General features: G+C 33.5%; 1 protein-coding gene across 2 annotated transcripts in view; it reads right to left on the bottom strand.

The window, feature by feature from the left end:
• Positions 1 to 21,691, bottom strand: part of SNTG1 (syntrophin gamma 1) — a 326,664-nt gene that overhangs the window by 122,594 nt on the left and 182,379 nt on the right. For both annotated transcript variants that reach the window (XM_059481150.1, XM_059481159.1), the window contains 4 exons: positions 18,322 to 18,378; positions 12,370 to 12,427; positions 9,951 to 9,994; positions 9,802 to 9,843 (listed from right to left, as the gene is read on the bottom strand). In XM_059481150.1, coding sequence (XP_059337133.1) covers positions 9,802 to 9,843; positions 9,951 to 9,994; positions 12,370 to 12,427; positions 18,322 to 18,378 — 201 coding nt within the window. The remainder of the gene's footprint in view (positions 1 to 9,801; positions 9,844 to 9,950; positions 9,995 to 12,369; positions 12,428 to 18,321; positions 18,379 to 21,691) is intronic.

Here is a 21,691-nt window from a genome sequence, read left to right as displayed (position 1 = left end):
CCTGATTATTAACAAAACAATGAAGCTGCTTAATAATCCATTAAATATATAAGAATCTCCTGCTCTTTTTAGTCAAATTGTTCTTACAATTCAAATTTACCAGGAAAAAAGTGTCCTTCTGGTTGAATTCTCCACGAAATTTCTAAGACAACCACTAAATACTAAACGAGTACAATTTTTTATGTTTACAATTTTTGAAGGCCTCATTAGTAGTATTCAAAATGCATACACATTACTAGACTTTATAACATTCCAGCTATTGTTCCTGCTCCTAGTGGTTGAAGAGTGAAAAACATCCAGTTGACACAGTATTTTTAAGTACAGTCTTAAAATTTTAAGAAATTTAATGAAAACAATATAAATGTTGCATGGCTTGAACATTTTGCCTGAGTATGCAGAGCTCTGTGTCTGGGAAAAAAAAAAAAAGATCATTCCCAGACCAAGAGTTTGCTCACACTAATCCCATTGCAAGGCTGGGGTCAAACACACGGCTAGTAGCAAATTTCACATTTACATATTCAATATAAAATTTGCTGTTGGCAAATATGACCTTAACATTTAGTTTTCATGAACAGTCATGCTAATCAAGCACCAGAATATAAATGCTCATGAAAAATGAATAAAAAGTGGTCCTAAAGCATTTGAAATCAAATTCTAATTCTGTATTTGAATAAATATTACTCTACAAACCTATTCCTATTTGTTCAGTTTTGAATGTTATCAACTTCAGTATGACAAAAAATAAATTCCTGGACAAATTTGTATTTGAAGTAATGTTTTAGATCAATATAAGCAGTTAATTCTTCTAAGCTTTTGGCTGCTCAGGATCTAATCTCTGAGAAAGTTATTTTAGTACTCCAGGGAAAGTGCCCAGTGGGAAAAGTTCTCAGCTGGGAAAACACATAAGAATTCTGTGATTCTGTAACATAATTTCATGCCATTTAATGCAGTAGCACTTTTTCTGCCCCAGATTAATGGCACTGCATCTAGTTGAGAAAGTTGAGAAAATTACTTTATTCTTCAAAAATATTTGTAAAAAAGAAATTCCCCAACTTAATATGATATGTAAATTTATAATTGTAGGCAAATACATACGGATTCAGCTAAATTGGGATCCAAATAATTATAATTTGAAAATTTGAGAAATCATATTTCCTTAACATTTTAAAAATCATTTTCATCAGTGTCTAAATTTTAAAGGCAACACTGGATTTGGCGGTACTCATGCGATATTTTAATTAACTGGAGTACATTTATAGATATTTTGGAAACAAAAAAGATTAGCATATAATTCCAAAGAAGTAAAAAAGATTTGTATTTCAGCACAATGACAAAAAAGTGCTGAATTACAGTTTTAATCAGTTTATAGCATGAGGTCTTTGTAACATTCAAAATTAAGCATAAATCTGATATATTAATCAAAACTGATTAGGCTACTTATCCGATTGCAACCCTTATTTTACCTTTTCTTATTTTCTTAATTAAGCAATAACACCACAGAAATCCATTATTGCCAGCAGTTAATTACCATTTGAGGCTATAAAATCTTATAAAAACAATAATTTATCGACTATTATATAGAGTGAATGTGTTTTCAGAAACAAAATTTGCAACATCAACAATAAAAGAAAACCAGAATGATTTGTATAATTCTATTACATTGCTACTAGGTTATTATGCAAGAATATTACAAATGAGTGCATGAACTACAGGTCTCACTTTTAGAAAGTCCAAGCCTCTCAAACTTTATTAATTCTAGTTTTACAATTTTCTCTGTATTCTCATAGTCTATAAAAATTCAGAAAATAAAAAAAACCACTGCTGATGCTACATAGCTCCATGATATCTAATGAACATAATATAAAGATGCTTTGACTCAACAAAGCATGCCCCCATTTATACAGCACTTTCCTGTTAAGACATAAAGATCCTGGAATACTAAAAGCTGCAGTTGTAGAAGTAAAATCAAAAATTTAAATGTCTTAAAGCTTTCAATTTCCAAAGCTCTCAGTGTTTTAATTGGAAACAAAAAAAAAAAAAAAAAAAAAAAAAGAAAAACAAACAAACAAAAAAAAACCCAAAAAACTTTGTTTCATAGATTTGTTGTTGCCATTGTTGTGTAGGTGATTCACTTTACCCTAAAACCTCACTTACTGATTGATGGAAAGATGCTTTATAGTCTGTGAAAATTTGCAATCTTTCATGGTGATGGATATTTAAATAAAATATTTTATCTGTTAGCATTCATTATGGTAAACTTTAGTTCTCACGAACATTTCTCTGCAATCACTCATTCAGAAATCACACATGACCTGAAGTACACAAGGGATTTTGAATATGTTTTTTATTTGATTTCCCATATAAACATATGGGAACAAAATGAACAAAGAATATAAAAAAAAACTCAAGAAATCTGAAAAATGGTGGAGATTTTGTGAAATATGCCTGTCTATCCATTTACTACATAAGTGCTTCATACTCAGAATAGTATAAGAAGGGAATGCATTTCAGAAACTCTAGAAACCTCCTCATTACATCCTACTGCTAGCCAATGCTTAAATATGGGACTTTATTGATGTAGAACAATCCCTCGAAAATTCCTTTTTACAGGTCAGCACAATTAAAATCTTTTAAATGCTCTCAATCACTGTTGGCTTGACAAGGGCAAGTGAAGTGGAATAGAGCTATGAACATTTCCTAGATCACATTTAAAGATATATGTCATTATCCTGGTAATGCCAATTCAGCCTGAGGAGTGACTATTTCCCATTTTTCTCAGAAAGGATTAACAGCACAGGGAGGTAACTCTTGCAGGCATCTGCCCAAAAATCTAGAGAACGTGTAACTGTTCTAATTTTTTACTTAAGAGCTTCTTCCTTCAGTAATTAAACCTGCACAGAAGTTCTTCTTGTGACCTGTGAAACTCTTACTACTGCAAGCTGTTTTACTAGCCACAGTCTCTTTCAAAGCCGCTAACAAGAAACAGGTAGTACCAAACTGAACTCGTATAACAGCATCAGTACTATCAGGGCAAAAGAAAAAAAAAAAACCAAAAACATCCAGAAATAGGCCCAGTTCTGACAAACAGATACCAAAACACCAGTACCATACTGTACCATACTAGTGGTTGAGAAGTATGGGGTGGGCCATCTGGAAACCTCCATGTATCAGGCTGGAACAGGCCAACACTGGATACTATTGAAAAATTATATAGAGTCCATTCTCCTTTCCTCTTCCTCCTCCACCGAACAAACTGTCAAAAGACAAAGACCCAATGTAGAGAAAAAAAAGACCTAAAAATATGTACAGGTGTTAGATAATCCCTGGATTAAAAGCTTTTTCCTGGCACCCACTTGATTTTACTATAGTGAGAACAATGAAATTTCTGGAGTTAAATTAGGTATTTTAACTGCTGGAAAGTTGTTAGAAGACTATGTGTGTGCACATTTGCACTTCTTTGAGCACACCTCCTATTTGTGACTCCTCCTGGCTAGTTAAATGAGTACAACTGCTGTAGTCTTCCCACTGCTCGCTCAGGTTCACATTAAGCCATTAGAAATACAGAAGTTGCCTTTTCGAGGTGAACATTTGCTTTTTTTTTGCTATATCACACGGTTGTTACCTATATAAAGAAAACATAACTGGTGCCAGTTGGACAGTATTTTCTAGTCATGAGTAAATGAAATCTTCTTTACAGTGACCAGAGAAGATAATTTCTATGTCCATAGGAGTTTCTGGTTTTCCTACATTAAGTTGGAGTGTTTTGTGTCTGTTTAATTTTTCTACATTTTGGAGGCTATGCCCAGAAAGAAAAACACTGGGTCCCAGAACTAAAGTGTAATTGAGGTTTAGCTCCACAACCAGGAGATGCTGTGCAGAATGAAATATTTCAAAAAGTCTTTTGGAGGGTAAAGTGCACTCATGTGCAAATAAAGATGAAAATATTTCAATTTGCTTCCTAAGGAAGAAGAGAAACCTGAGCCTTTACAGTAAAAATATCAATGTAAACAAAAGGTCACAAACAAAGCACATTTGATGGTACACACTTTAAATCCACTCCTCAACTGTTTCTTTTCTTTGCAGCTCAGGCTTTCAGAATTAATAGACCTGTATGACAAAGGAGGAACCAAGGGCAGTTATTTGAAGGATGTTGTGCCGTAACTGGTGATTCAATCTTTCACTCTATCCTGCTAAACCCTAATGGATTTTTGCTTTGAGGACCATAGCTATGTAATAAGGAAATAACAATATTAATCATCTAGGCTTGGTATTAGTCATGACAGAATGTTCTACTGCCTTCTATTAAAAATCAGCAGTAATGATGAGTAGTTTTAAAAGATGAAATCTTAATAAAATGACTAATAGAACTACAGGTATCTTGAGAAAAAGAAATGAAAATATAAATTAGGAAGACTAGCAACATATTAACATAATTTAAAAATCTAACATCATAGTACTTGAATATATTCAAGTTTTTAATGAGTTTGGCACAATTTAAAAAATTATTTAAACACTAATAAAACATAGCTAAAACCAGATTAGAAAAGCAGATGAACACACATTTAGAATACTGCTCCAGGATATATCCAGATTCCAGGAATTTCCAACACAGAGCTGAAAACAGCTGAAACAGGCTATTTACAGCTGTTAGGTACTTTTCCACTTGATGGGCACTTATTTCAAATCAGTGCTGAAATATTTGACAGATTATTATTAGCTCAAATTTCATAAGCATTAGGATATTCAATAACAGGTATTTTCATTAATTATGCCAGGATAGCTAAGGTGACATCAGTTTACTATTATTATTATTATTATTATTACTATTATTATCGTTATTGTTATTACTCAAGTCTTAGACAGAATACAGCAGCTCTATGGAAAGAGTAAGTATTGAATTTCCAGAAAGTTTACATTTCACTTTTAAATTCAGAAGTTAAAAGCTGCAGATTGATTATAGTCTTAGAAGCACTGGCTGTGCAGCTTCCACATTTAGAGTCGCCATTCTGTCTAGAGGGGAAAGGATTAAATGGCTGTGCCATGAGTTATAAAGTACAGGATCTCTGCAACATAAGAAAGTGGTAATCTGTGTTTGCAGGTTCCTATTATCACTTCATGAAACTGCAAAATATTAATGCAGAGGTACTTTTCTATAACAGATTCAGAAGTACTTCATAAAATTCAGAGAGCTAAATCCTATAATAGTCTAGGTGTCTGTTTGATAGGTAAGGAAACAAAGATAAGATAACAACATAATTTACCAAAAGACACATCAGTAAGGTCAAGATGGAGGAAGATTTCAGATCATTTGGTTTCCTGTGTTAAAAATACCAAATTCTCAGGTTCCTGTGTTAAAAATACCCATTCTCAATACCAGAAGCTCATTCTTCTGCTTAAAAATATTTACAAGAAGCATTGCCAAAGCTATTCATAATGAGTTTTAAAAAAGAGTTTTAACGAGACCACAGTTTTAAAGAGAAAGTCCAGAGTAAGAGTTTCATTAGGTGCAGATGATTGCAGTTAAGCAGCAACAATCCCTACACTGCCATTTTCACATAACATAAATGACTCATGGAGAGTCAGCACAGTCACAGCTCTGCTGTGAATGTTGAGAAAAGGGGGAAGCAAAAGGTTCAACACAGTGCACGAGGACATCTCACATCAGGCCAATCTTCTGGAAAAAAATGGTGTCTTGTGCAAAATGCAAGCAGTGTTGAAATGAACCACAGTGCTACATATTGTAGTTACCTTTACATAAAACCCACCAAAGCCTGAATATCTATTCTGTCTTTATAGCTACCTGCAACTACTTGAGCTTTTCCTGTTACTTTTCAAGGAAAACCCAAATGCCACATTAACTGACACATGCGAGCTGTAATTTTTCATTAGAAACATTCCCTGAATGTTCCCCAAATAGAAGAAATAAGAAATTACTTCATACCCATAGTCATTTAATTTCTTCTATTTCCTAAGAGAAAAAAACAGATGCTAAGATGCAAAGAGATATGTAAGCATAGTTATTGATACTATCTGAGATGTTTAATTCACAACATTAAGAACAGAGACAAAATTAAACATATCAGCCTTCATTCAACTGCAATTCTGCCTTGGCTCTAGATGATTTGGTGCACTACAACCCTGAGCAGCAGATCCAACACAAGGTTTTGGGTAGTATCCAGCTGAACTGACATACTCTCCTACTCATAGCCATTTACAAGAGTCTCAAGGGCCACTCTCACTCTCTCCCAGAATCTTGTCCATTTTTATTGACATAGTGGCTAGACCCAGAACCACCAAAAACATCCATACAACCATACTATGTTGGTGCTTGTCTATGCAACTTTATGTATGGACAATAAATGGAGGTAAAAGCTAGAAATACATTAATTTCCAGCCTTAAAAATAATCATATCTATTACGGTGGACAACCACATCCACTAGGTCTGACAAGCCGTGCATTGTTTTGTTAGACCTCATTAATTATAAGCCAAAACGCATAGATTTGTCTGTGAATAATCCTAATTTCAGCCTTTTAAAATTCTTGTTGAAAATTTTAAAGCAGAGTCTACTAAAGAAATAATTAAAACATCCTGAGTAAAAAGAGCACAAAGTTATGTATTTAAACAGATGCAATGGACTCTTCTCCTACATACAAGTTCATATTGCATTTTTGGGCTGAAACTGATAGTTTGAGAGGTGCTGAGAGATATTTCTTTATGATAAATTGCTATAGCTTATTTTTTTCTGCAGCCTCCTCCTGTATTGACACTACACCTGAGAGACAATGTCTTTACCTTACCACATGAGAGCACTAAGACCAAAGCAATTTTATGCTGTTGGGGCTCTTTACAACCCAGGAGAAACAACAAGCTTACAGACAGTCTTTGATAGATACTCATCAAATGCTTTCATGGTATGAACAATATTTTCACCTTCTACAAGCAGGAAACTAAGCTCAAGATTAAGTGATTTACCTAAAGCAAAAAAAAATAATAAGAAAGGAACCATGTAAAGAAATCCAATAAAGTACACTAAGAACTGACTAAACCTACCTATCCAGGCTTATGAGAGTCTATTAGTCCATCTATCTACCCACCTATCTATGTCAAAATTAATGAAAGACAATAAAGACAACAGAGCGCCCACAATGTTAAATGAGATCACTGTACTCTGGGGAAAGATTCTCCCTGCTATTAAAGATGCCATGAGTTGGATTAAACTACCTAATTTTGAAACTTAAATAATTTTATATACATAGAATGGTTATCAGTAAAGCAAGATTAAATACCCGGGTCGACTAACCATCAGTTTCATACAATAGGCTGCAGTGATTATGCCACAAATTTTTTCACTGCAGAGCTGTGAAGATATGACTTATGTTTAAAAAGTTTCCATAAGCAGCAACACATTTAGCATGTAGGAAAAGTATGAATGCTCATCAGTGTAACACTGTAGATAAAAGTCTGAATTTTTTACAGGTATCTTCAGCATTAGCAACTGAAAAAAATTACCCACTGGTTTACAATGAAAATTTTCTAAGACATTAAGACAACCCAAACACTAACACACCCTACAGAACATTGTACCTGCTAAGTCTTAATTAGGTAAAGAAAAAATCAGAACAAAACAAAGCTACAAGTTCAGGCGTCCTGCAGAGCCACTGCAAAAGTGCCTTGATGCAATATGGATTGAAAATTAAGTTTCAACTCCTGTTCAACTCTCTGCTGCAAGCAACTAGGCTCCACATCCTTCTATTTACTCTATATTCCCTAAGATTAGAGCTACAGATCCTGTATTTGATAACGACCCCACAGGATAGAAGTCCAAGAGCAAGTCAAGCTGCAAAGGACGTGCTGCAGACTAAACCCTACCTGTGACTCCTGCTGGCACACCAGTTCATGTATTTACTCTTTACTGAGGGCTAAGCCTTAACCCACAGGTTACCACACAATGCAGAACCACATCTATTACCATAATTGCAGCTTTACAACAAATTTACTCCATAAACACGTAGCGTATAACAGTGAATGTTTCTGAAAAAGAATGGATTATCAGAGTTCATTTACTTTGGCTTTTTAAATTATATTATATATAATAACTCGTATGCATATTTTTATAAAATGTCATATGGAAATTTGATCCTATTTAAATATTTTTCAATATTTGCTATGAAATATTAAAAATTATTCTTAATTAAAATAAGGATTTCATTTAGAACCTATTTGCTTCTTGAATTCCTAAACCATTGGCAAATACATAAATGCACACCCAAAACTGGTAAGATACTTTTTTTTAATTCATAGAGAATTACCTACAAGGAGTTCAAAAAGCCGATTATGTTAGATAAATAAGGAGGTATAAAACAAAATTTAACATAACACTTACTCCTCCATGTCAATCTCCCCGTTCGAATTTTCCAAAACCTCTTTTCTTCCCATGAATGGGTTTCAACCTTATCATAAATACCCAGCAGATTCATGTATCATTTTGAGGGTTTAGAGAATGTCTCAGAAAACAGAAAATAAAAGCCTAATGTCCTAACTAATTTTCAATCTGCATCCAAGTGTACAAGGCTACTCTTTTGGTAACATCTTTCTCATGTTTTGTAATTCAAACATTTAAATCCCACTGAAATATTTGCCATATTAACGCATATTAAACAAATCAACTGCAGTAAACATATAAAATATTTACAACCTGCTTATTGTTGCACAGACAAAACTTAAAAGCAATATAAATACAAGTATTAGCCAGTTTATACAGAAGGGGGTATGATGAAGGCTCTGAAGAATGAAGCAGGATTTTCAGTAGATTTCCAAAAGGAAACAAGTGTGCAAAAACACTGAAGAGTAGTGCAGTGATCTAATCTTTCAGCCTGCAATAAAGTTCTTCATCAGAACTTCATCTACATTAACTCCTGCTTTCTATACCTGAACAGCACATGTTCACTGATCTGCCATAGAGCAGAATGCTGGATGAAACACAAAGAGCATCCTTGAATTGGCAAAGAGTCAGAAAGAGAAGCATTGAAATATGTCAGTACTACGTCATTTTAAAAACACAGGTACAAATGCTATGGAGCTAAACAGGATTTAAAGGTAATTTATTTGGTGATCTTATAATTTTTGGCATTGTTTTCTGAAATAAAGGGTTTTCTGCTTCTGAAAGTATTTAAGAAATGTCAAAAAAAAGAAAATATGGCTAAAATACAGGATGCATTTAGCAAAGCTGATTCACCAGTGGAACCAGACTGCTACAGATCTCTCAAAATTTCTTCTCTAGAAGAAATCTCCTAAATAAAATTTTGTTTTATACCCAAAATGATAGCATCTTAGCTAAAGGAGAAGAGCATCCTCATAAGGAACAGCCAGAGGATGAGTGGCAGATGAATAGTTTTCTCTCATTTTTTAAATAGGATTAAAAGTAACCAAAAAACAAATCCCCAACATAGTGTAAATTACAGCTGTTGAAATTAAAATGACCCCACACAGCCAGAAAGGTGTAGCAGTGCTGAAATTTGACAGCTATTAGTTGGAAGAAGAAATGCTGGAATTTGTACAGCTCAAATCTTCATAATAAAACAATCACCTTTAATATAGAAAAGCCTATCTGAGAAGAGCAATTACACAGATTTAGGAAGAAGAGACTGCACTTTGTTGCTTGTCATGTTAGAAGGTACAGGCATATTTGTTTAGGAATAACAATAAAACAGCTGATGCCACTGCATTGCTATCAGCATACACTATCATTTCAGCAACTACAAAAGACAAAAAAAGTAGACTAAAAAACAGAAAAGCTCACCACTTCTTCATGCCTGCATTTTCTCACATTAATTCCATTAATCTGTTATTAAAAAGATAAAGAGAAGACTTACTCTACATTTCATAAGCATAGATTTCATTTCACTTTTCTAGAAAAATACAGACAAAATAATTTGCAGTTTTACTCACCTGCAGAATTGCATCTCCTATAAAGAGCAAACCTGAAAGTTCCGCTGAAAACAGAAAGCATATTTTTCACTCACTATGTACAAAACATCCAACATTTTGTGTACAAAAGATTTTATTTAATTTAATGCTTCTGCATAATTTTTTTAAATTTCAAACAAAAACATGATAAAAACTCCAACATAAAACTTCCAATAAAATTACTTGTATTTTCTTTTTAAAACTTAAAATATTTGTGTATCAGTGTTACAATAAAAGAGGCTATTCAGATCAAGCACACAACTATGAAACTTCATCCATCAGTCACTAGCACCTTTCAGGCCATTCTGGTAAGGTGGGCCATATTTTTCTGAATAGAAAATGACTGCAGTACTAGGTCATATTTGCCTGTGAGAGATAATTTCTTACAAAGAGAAAAAAGCAACATGGAGACTTCAGGGATACTCATGAATAACAAATTGAAATTTTAGATTTTTTCCAAAGATAAAGGACCCTTTAGATCTTGCATCTTTGATAAATTCTGATAAATAATAGGGACTATTAATGCTGGATAACACTTACATAGGCTGAAGAGCTAGAAAGTAAATATATTGTAAAAAAATCACCAGCCAAACTGAATGTGATTTTAAGAACAAAGTTGCAACACAACAAAATTTATAAAATCTAATTCTACACTTTCAATTTTTAAACACTGTGCTCCATATCAGAGCTATCTCGTTCAAATACACCTTATAAGCACATCAGAAATATAACAAAGATTATTTGTCTGTAAAGACATTAATAACCTTTGAGAACATGAACATGAGAACTACAGGATATTAACAGATTACATGTAATTATTACCTATAGCACTGCATATCAACATAGAGAGACTGTCTGGAAAAAGCTAGTATTGGACTTGATCCAAAAACTTTACGTATTTATATGAGCTGCAAAACTGGAATCAATATTGATGTAAATTATGATACTCAAGTCCTTGTTTGGTGGAATGATCCTATTAGCTGTAATTAAAAACAGATGGCTAAAATATTGCAGGACAGATATTTTCATTTATTTTGAGGCATAGGCTTTTGGTCAAACAGCATTTTCTCTATCAAAGTTCTCTAGTCCAGGAGCACAGCATGACACTTTCTACATCACAAGACAGCAGTCTCCTACAAAAGAGATATCCCTCAAAACTAGCTCTGCAAAAATCAGCAATATTTTTATTGAAAGCAGTAATGAAAATTATATCACAGCTAGGTATTGGGGCTAGAAACAATGCAACAGCTACTGCAGCAAAAAAACTTATGACAGAAATAAAATTGCACTTCAGTATGCTCAATTAAACTTAAGTATATCTTTCTTATTTTTCCTGCATTGTTTAACAGCATTTTAATAGGGACTGCATGTAATATATGCCACATCTTTATGTATTAGTTACATGTATACTGAAAACACTGTAGTCACAAGTATAAACTCATAAGGTTAACCTTATTGCCTTCCTTAGGGATTCATTCCATGCTACTCCTTATTCTCCCTAACTCCAACTTTCACATCTACCTTTCAGGGTTGGCTTTTGGTTCTCAATATGCTGATTCTTCCATACCTCTCTATCTGAGTGGGTGAGTAAGAAAATTTTTTTTTAATACTGACACATTTTAGTAGAGGAGAAGCTGAGTTCTAGAATTATTGCATTACAGATGGAGGGGAATGTTTCCAAGTTTGCATTTCCGGCCTTATACAATTACATACAAATGTAACAAAGATATTAAGTACACATTATTACTACTGGTTCATGACCTCCCTCCTTCACACTTGTGAACATCTTGAGCTGTTTAACTGTTATCCATGTATCATTCCAATAATTTCAAAATGTTGCCAGTTAAATCAATACAGAAATTCAGCACCAGTTCTGTTCCTAATAAAAATAAGTATGGCCAAAATTTATGCAGTACTCAAAGTACTCTAAATACAACCCGAGTAACCAGGTTAAAAAGTCATGCATTCTCCTGCTGTGTTACAATGATTTAAAAGCCAAACATTTTATCTGTTACAACTTCCAGATAATAATTACTGGGAAGTCAAAGCCACTAAATCATTGCCTTTTATAAAATTTATTAAGCATTTTCATTCTATTGATACTTTCCTATTTCTTTTCTATACTTTCTATTTCTTTTCTAATACTTTCCTATTACTTTACTATTTCTATTTCCTAAAAAATAAAAATAAAGATTGAAGACTTAAAAAGTATTCCAAGTATCAATTCTCTACTTTTTCAGAAAAAGTTTCTGAGGAAGAGAGAGATCATAAAGACATGGGAGAGAAAGGGTTCAACAACAGTATTTGCTATAACATTGACTAAAGAATCTCAAGATGTATTACATCTTTTTCTAAAGGGAACATTAAAGTACAGTGTAATAAGCTGATACCTGATACCCACCTCTTTGTTCTTTGGAAATCTTAGAAATGACCACTGGAATATTATGTTCTGCTCCACCCTGAAAACAAAATAAAGAGCAATCTTTGTGAGTCACTAAAAATATCTTTATCACCTAAAGTTATGTTTTACCCTTTCTCTAAATACAGTTTTTAGAGAGACTGAGCAAATAACAATGATTCTGCAATTCTTCTTTTTCTAATGAATATTTGACTGTGATTAAGTCCTTATTGTCTCACATAAATAAGTTCTCAGTTGCCATCATTAGCTCAGGAAGTGAATTCAGAACTCTACCAGACATGAAGGACATCAATTTCTGTGAATTCTGGAGAGCCTAATGTATGAAATGTGTCCTGTAAAAGCAGAATGGACATCCAGCTATAATGGCAATCACACTGTGACCACTTAGTTTTCATGCTGGCAAGAAGGAGGTAAACAAAAGCACAAGAAAGAAGGTTTAGACTTTTCATGTCAAAAGCAGCCTTTATTTGTTTCTGTCTGTCACACAAGCACAAAGAGTGAAGAAAGCAGTGGCATAAGTAATATGGAACAGAAAAAGAAGCATTAAGAAATGGAACAGTAGGTGTTCAATAATGGGGAGAAATAAAGGAAAACCAGATGATAGTTTCAACAGTTCGACAACAATTCAATGCTGTTGCTTCATTCAATTTATCCTGTTGGGACTGGAAATATTTATGGTGCTTAAGAAAAAAGTAATAAAAATAAACCTTAAATGAAAAGGAAATTCAAAGGAAGGTAAAGGCAAAAATACAGACAGACACAAATACTTTTTCCTCTGCCAAGGGCATCAAAGCATACACTCAAATCCAAGCTGAACCAATTCAGGTCACCAGAAACCAATGTCTGCCACACTGCTGTTTTGACTAGGAATACTGGTTAAGTGTTTTCTTACTTTTCTTTTCTGTAGACAGATTTTACTTCGGAAATGATGGCTTTTATAGGTCCAGGCACCCTGTGTCAAGTTGTGAAAAGGACTGACATGGGTATTTCAATCCCTAAGGAACAGCACACATCCCTTCTTCATGCAGTATCAAAGTGTTTGAAACTGAACAGACTCCTGCACTCAACACCTCTTTCTGTCATGGAATAAAGATTAATGTCCTGTGTAGCCAGAGAATGCTAAATAGGATAAATATTCCTTTTGCTAGTGTCTATCAATGCAAATGACCCTAAAAACACTGAGTTAATGGGGATCTCAGTAATATTACAACAATTATATATCTACAGGTAAAGTTCTTCTTGCATTGCATGAGATAAGTGTTGACAAGCATGGAACATATTGCTACTATATCTTGCTGAATATCTTTCAATAGTTTTCACCAGAGGAACAGCAACAGTAAAAGCTGGATCCACTGCAGATAATGAGTTCAAGCTCACTAAATTCATAAGTTTTAACCTATACCCTCCAAAGTTTCTAGTCACATGCAAATTTAATTTCTTCAAAACTTTTCAAACAAACAGAAAAAATAACTGTCACTTTCTTCCTAAACCTCCAATGTTACACACATGTTGCTCTATCCAGGATACTCAAGGCCCAGCAAAGAAGTGTGAGGTTTAAAATGGCCTCCCTGCCTCCTTAGATCTAATGCTCCCTTAAAATAGGAAATTACGTTTATTACTAAGCCAGCCTGCAATGCACACAACATGATTATTCCTCTCTCATTGTATTGAATCCACTTAAACCCATTTACACTAAAGATCTGAGGAAGCTTTCGGTACTTTCCTACTGAAGTGAATTATCTCTTCTCATTGCATCCGAGTCTGACCTGTATGAAGGCTTCTTTTTAAATCAGTAAAAGGATGTAGTACCTGCTGTTCTAACAAACAAAAAATCAAAACTGGAAACAGCAAATAGTTGGCCAACTACCTAAACCCAGCCACTGTTAGCAATTTGCAGCAAACTGTGGGTATTCTGCCAACACCTTGTTGAATACTACTTCAGGCTGCCATTGCATTTTTCACTGCTTTAAATTTTCTCTTCCTCCAGTACAGACATGTAATTATAACCTCAGACCAGAGGATGGACAGAAATACATCAAATAGTGCTGCTGAAGACTTAATGGCTCAGACCTCTGACAGACTCTAACAATGATCTTTGTCAAGCAAATTTTCTTTGTCACTTTTCCTCAAGCAGGGATAAATCTGGAATGACAGCAGATTCCCACCTGCAGAGGTGGTCCTGCTGGAAGGGGCAGAGGAAGCTCTAATCACTGGCAGCTGTTTGAAGGTCACTGTCGTGAATGTTGGCCACTACTGGTGAGAGGTCACCCACACCTCCTTTCAAAGTGTCACATGATACACTCCTAAAGGTTTTTTCTTATCCCAGTTTTTATGGGCAAGAGTTTTTTTCAGAAGTTTTTGACATATGAAAAATAGGGCAATTGAAAGCAGTAACTTTATTGACAAACACTGGAGGTATTTGGTTCTAAGTATAACAAGGAAATCAGTTTTTTATTTTCTAAAAAAAAAAAAGAGTTTATAAAAGAACAGACCAATTGTTGGACTTTACCATCATCAGAGTTAGACAATGTTGGAAACTATGACTTCATAGTAAAAGGAAGCATTTCTTTTTCATTTGCTAGCATAGTAAAAGCTAGCAAAAATAGCTTTAAGATCTATGGACACTGAATTTTTCATTTAAATTAAATTAGAAAGTCAAACTGAATCTCAGAGGATATGTTATGCTGTTCACCATTCTAAAACAATGATAAAAACAGAGGCAGAATAATGGCAGTGTAGTGAGTCCTGGTAGACAGAAGTCGGACTGTAACCAAAAACCTCAATTTGTTTAATAAACTCTCAATTTTGTTGCCTATTTCTTCAGGAACACTACACTCCAATTTTTGAAAAACAGGATGTTCTTTCAGAAATCAAACACTGAGAAGCCTCTTTTGTCAAGGTTCTGCATCTCAAACTTTTCAGAGATTTCATAAAATACTGAAATACTACACTTTCCAAATTCTATGTCTATGTCTATTCCTCCATAAACAAGCATTTGACAGGAGGCTTCAGAAAAGAGAAAATTATTCCTTCAGAAGAGTGTAAACCAGAGCAGGTCTGCTTCAAATTAAAGCACAGTTTCACCACTAACTTCAGCTAAGACATACAGCCACACACCAGGTTTTCAAACCCTTAAAGAGTGGATTATAATCTATTTCTTAAAGGGCTGAAGTTTAGGTCTTGGACAAAATCAACCTTACAAACAGGGTTTTGCTTAAGCAGTTAGCTGAATCTCTGATTTTTACAAATACAGTTGGAATATCCAAGTTAGAAGAGTTTCCCTCATAGACAGGTAAAAAAAAAAAAATTAGCTTAATTTTGGCATTATTAGGAATTTGTTCCCTGCTCTTCAGAAAAAGAATAATTCCAAGGGTTAAAAATACTTGCAGTGGGATAAGACATTTTCAACATTTATTCAAAAGAAAGTTGAAAGGTGACTTTTTCATGTGAGTTTTCTGACAGTAAATGGATGTTTTAAGTTAGTAGAGAAAAAAAAAAAAGACAAGATAGTGCCCCAGACCTGACAGCTGAAACTAGGCAAATTCATAACCAAGCCCAAGCAAGTATTCTAAAGTGAGTGTCATTAATCACTGTATTGCTGTAATTAACACCTCAGATAAACAGCATCCTCTGACATACATCACAGCCAGAAAGCAAGTCCTCAAATAACCCTTGTCTTTAATTAGCCTGGGAGTAGTAAGACAACAGAAACTACTGTAGTTCAAGGGGCTATGGAAGTTATTAACATAAGGAGGAGAGGCCTCAGCGCTTCTCACTCCTTCAGAGGGACTTGTAAACCTCTATCTTCTGGCACAAATTCAAAATAATTACATTTCTACTTAAAATTAATCTTTTAATATGAGTTTTTTTATTAAAGTTCAGGAATCTCACAAAACAAAACAAAAACATAGCAGCAAACTTGTATTAATCTGCATGAAGCAAACCACGTTTGAATTTTAAACAGAAAACTGGCACTTTTCAGAATATTTGGAAATGACATGTCATTTCATGCCATAAATAAAAAGTCCATTTCAGTGAGTCTTCATAAAGTTTGCCTACTAAACTAAAAAAGAAAAATTGCTGTAAGTTCCTGTTCTAAGTAGTTTTTTACATTAGCTTCAAATTACAATAATTTATTAATTTGTTTTTAGATTGTGTTAGCTATCCAACCGCTTGTCCGTCTTTGTGAGAATGTAGAACTACAAATAAAGGGACCTAGCAAAAAAGATCCAACAAACAAAATGATTGGAAAATTTGATTTTTTAAAAAATAATTAATTTTAAAGTAATAAATCATACTAGCTGAAACACATCGACAGAACATCCTGGACCACAGAATTCAACTTTTCATTTTCATTATCTAATCTGTGCCATCCAAACAAGTTTGAGTTTCCTTTTTTAAAGAGAACTCTTTGCTCTTTTGAAGGGATCTCACCACCTGATTGGTAGTTATTTTAAAAAATGAAAAATTTTCTATTCACACCTGATTTTATGTATCTTCACCTTTCCAATACTTTGATTAATTTTGATCAAAATATCTATGATATATATAATCACAGAAAATAAATGTCTTACTCTAAAAAGTTAAAAACTAAACTATTAATTTAAGAAAGACCATTGCACATTCTCTATTTAATTTATATTTCTAAATTATGGTTTATTTTATGCAATGTATATAATACATAAATAATGTGATCTTGAGATTGTCAGAGATATTCATTCTATATAGCTCATTGTAAATTATATATAAAAATCAAGTATATTGACTCTTGAGATTTGCTCTCCAATCATCTAAAGTCCTTACTTAGCAACCAGTTACTTCTTAGGAGCATTGAAATAAAACCACCTTTACACATACACTTCATTTTACACTGACATTCATCACTTCATTATTATTCAGTGTACTGTAACCTATAATGATACCAGAGGGAAAAAAAATTTAAATGTTGTTGACCAAACTGATGAGAAACTTTGGTGACAAAACAGTAATTAGTTTCCCTTGAACAGAGGTCTTCATGGGTCAGCAAGATAACAGCAAGTGCACGAGTACATTTTTAAAAATTAATACTTCTATTCAGTCATATTCTTATCAATGACAACACAAATGCACATTAATCCTTCTTTTGAGTTACTCATAAGGTCAGTACCAGCAGATGTCATAGGAAAATCTATACTTTCACTTTATATGCATAATTTAGGCCTCTTTGCATTCATGTGAAGTACACTTCATTTTTCCGTTGCTATCTTGAGACTGAGAACTGCTGTGTGTAGAAGATAAAATTAATCTTGTGTTGTCTAGACTCAGACTCAAATCTAAGGTAAAGTTTTCAAAATCATACATTACAATGACAAAAATTATTAACCCTTCCTCCCTCTCCTAAATAGGATCATCTACACTTGTACATGTTCTTAAATCTTACTGACAAAGGTAAAAAACCACAGTGACATGATAAATTGCTGTCTGGGCTTTATCTATGGAAAAATAAACAACACAAGCTTGCAATAACACTTTCTGTCTCACTAATGAATTGCAATGGATTAATGTGATATTCTTTGTAGCAGAATTGATGATGAACTTATTGGCTGTTCCTTGTGCCTGCCACTGTAATTTAGCATTTGTTAATAACTATTTAAATTAGAGAGAAGCTGAACAAGTACAGTCTATACAGTTGAAAATACTTCACAATTCTTACATTAAACATCATTACAGAGCTGGTCAGCTTGAATTTTAAGGGAATGATTGCCTTCCATTCTATAGTGTAGCATAGCTCTAGTTGCCTGCTGTAACAGTATCTAACGTGCAAGAATCTGTTTCTGTTTCCTGTCTTGTTTCTAGTCCTCTAAAGTAGTTTGGACTCATTAACAGTAACACTGATTATATATTAAAGACATGCTTTGTGTAATATGCAATAAATAGACCAAAATATCATCTTACCTTTATACTTAATCCAAATCCTCCTACAGTCTGTCTTCTAATTGTTACTGTTCTTTCCTGGAAAAAAGAAATCAAGTTTTGCTAGATTTAATGTCTTCTGCCAAAACAACTATATTCATACTTCAGTAAGTTTTTTCAACATTGATTTTTGTTGTTTAAATGAAGTTCTGAGTTCCTGAACTTTAAATCCCATGAAACCTATGTTCCACAGGAAAAAGACAAAGCCTGGAAGAAAAGAGCCTGTCTCAAGAAAAAAAATAAAACAAAAAAAAACAAAAAACAAAAAACAAAAAAAAAAAAAAAAAAAAAAAAAAAAACCAAAAACAAAAAAAAAAAAAAAAAACCAACAAAAAAACAAAAACAAAAAAAATAACCAACAAAAAAAACCAAGAAATCATTTAACTCTGGATTTGGACAATTATGGTACAACACACACATTTCAGAGGTTAAGGCCTTGACAAGTCCTAAACTGGTCCCATCTGCAGGTTGATCACTACATGTTGAAGTACACCCAGTTCACTCCTGCAGTCCATTTCTCAATTCAGTTTCATCTGAAAGGAAAACAACATTTGCATGCCAAGACCATTCATTGATGTTAACCAAAGCCTAACAAGTGCACACATTGCATGAATTCATTTCAAAGCACAGTAATGATCCAAACTAAAAAAACAAACAAAACAAAAAACCAAAAAAAAAAACCCCAAACCACCAGAAGCTAATACAAAACCAGCCACTGTTGATCTCAGAGCAATGGTCTAATAATCATAAGCCATAACCTACAACTATTAAAAGCAGCCCATCTTTTTTCCTTTTATTGCTTGCCTAAAAATTTTTGCTGTAAAAACTGTAGGCTACTCTCTGTCTCAGATATAAACATTTACAAAAAAGACTTTTTTGGGTTTTTTTCCTACTCTCTCTGTTGACTTTATAACTATAGATCATTTAGGATTAGTACATTTATGTAATGGTAAAATAATGTATTAGCAGATATACCATATATCCAGATTCAAATATATTAATTTTATAGATTTCTGAGCATCCTCTACATATGATTTAGATTTTAAACTCATTTAATTACCTATACATCTATTGCATGGCATAAGTCTGCTTGTATGTTACATATAACTATATTTATTTCAGCAAAATCAGCATAGATGGTCAGTGTCAGTCAGATTTGAATAGATCATCAAGAATGTAGCAATGACAGAAAAGATGAAATACATACAGATGTATTTTTTCTTCCCTACTTCATTTACAGAAAGGAAAATACAGGAGGTACCACATAAATGTTTTGCAAAAACTGTTATTTCAGAATTTGGTGAAAATCAAGTAACCTTATTAATTTTTTGACATTTGTGACAAATATGAACTGAGTAACTTTGGAAAGAACAAGAGTAAACTCATCCAATATTTTGGACTGAAAGACAAATCAGATTCCCTAAAATGAGACGACCATTTATTCATTTAGGCTAACGCCTGCAAAATGCTTGTAAATATTTATTCTAAGAAAAAGGTATATATTTTGCTGTTAAATAGGTAAGCTTTTTAATTTTTATTTTTTACATAAACCTCTAAAAAGGAACTTCCATAATGCAGCTCCCACAGATTGAATTCAGACCACAGACTGTACTCAGAAAACCTAGAAAACCTTTTGTCTGTCACAGTATCAGATGCAGGTAATGGTGTTGACAATATATTCAGGATAAACCAAAATAGGACACAGTCTCATGTGTGGTCTAAGCTGAGTATACATAAACGAACAGAAAACACTCAGCTGTGGCTCCACTGGGAGCTATATCTTTCCTGTTAACTTTATCTTGTTTCCACCTCCAGCTTGTGCTGAACATGGAGTTAAGAACATGAACTTGACTTGTGCACTCTAGTCAATATACTCTGTTATTTTTTGTTATACGTGCTCAAATCAAATAGAACAGACTTGTGCTAAGATGACATTGAAAAATAGCAACCTTTCACTAAACTGGCTTGAACTGGCTAGTGTTACATCAACCATGAATGGAATTAAGGACAACACATGGATTAAATTTCAAGCAACGTAATATTCTCAGTGAAAAACATGTAAGTTCATAAAATTTGTAGTCCATGATATGTCAGTAGTCACTGTAAATACTGGCATCTAAACATATTCTAACTGGAGCCACATTTCAAAGAAACCTAATAGAAAACTATACTGCAGAATATTTCTGTCCTTTTTGTCTATCCTAGCCCAACACACACCTAAGTACCCATAAAAAAGTAATCACACAAAAGAGTCAATAAAATACACTTTTTGGTTTTCACTCATGCAAAGGCAGAATCAAAATAGTCCTGAAAACACTTGATCCAGGGTCTTCTGTGAGTTTGCCAGTGCTGTCTGACAGAAAACTAGAAAGATTTCACACTGGAGTTCAGCATTATTTCTTTATGTGAAAAAAGTCATGCTAGCATGGAAGATCTCCAAATAGGCAAAACTGTATAGAAGTAAGGAAGGAAACCAGAAAAATTTCAAGACAACATGAAGTATCAGAGGGTTTTGTCTTGTATTTTTGCTAGTTTCTTTTCTATCTCCATTGAAATTTGATCTTAAATATTTTGGGACCAGAGAGTTACTGAACTGAATTTCACTTTGAAAACATAATGCAAAGGAGATTCACTTCAGTGATGTGTGATGTGAAGGGAAGGCATTGCACTGTAATTAATCTAGGCTAAGTAAACACACCTCTCTACACACCTCTCACAATAAAAAAATAATACATTGCTTATTTGCAGAAGGACATTTTCTTTACATAAGTTAACAATAACAATCATGCAAATGACCTTCAAAAGTACAAATAAGAATTACATAGAAGTTGTATATTTCTTTATTAAACCATCAATAATCCCCTCGTCTGCAATTTAAAACCCCATATAAACCTTAGAGTGAAACAGCATTTGCAGAACAGTAAGAAGCATCAGACATTTCAGACACCTGAATTTTGGTTTGGGACAAAGCCCCAGCTCTAATCAGCCATTGTTCCATACAAGTTTATTTTTGTAATCAATAAAGAAAAATAAACACATTCAATACTGGCAGGTCAGAGCAGGTGTCCAAATTAGGTATTAATCAACTGCATTGAATATAGAGGCAGGATGTCAAATTTAGGCTGAAAAAGATGAATCCCTCCCTTTTGACTTACAAAGTAACTTGAAAATGTATTTTGATGATAGATACTTGCTTTGAAATGTTTTGGCAGAAAACTCCTTTGTCTAAGTAAGCTTTACTCTTTGATTTGCACATTATTTATTTCATGTAACCTTCAAAAATCCTTAATCAAGCTTAGTTTTCAGTGCCATTTTCAACCCAGGTAAATGGAATATACCTTGTAAGCAAAGC

The sequence above is a fragment of the Ammospiza nelsoni genome, chromosome 1, assembly GCF_027579445.1.
Source record: "Ammospiza nelsoni isolate bAmmNel1 chromosome 1, bAmmNel1.pri, whole genome shotgun sequence".
In the NCBI taxonomy this organism is placed as follows: Eukaryota; Metazoa; Chordata; class Aves; order Passeriformes; family Passerellidae; genus Ammospiza; species Ammospiza nelsoni.
The sequence above is the reverse complement of the archived record's forward strand: the minus strand, read 5'-3'. Positions and strand labels throughout refer to the sequence as shown.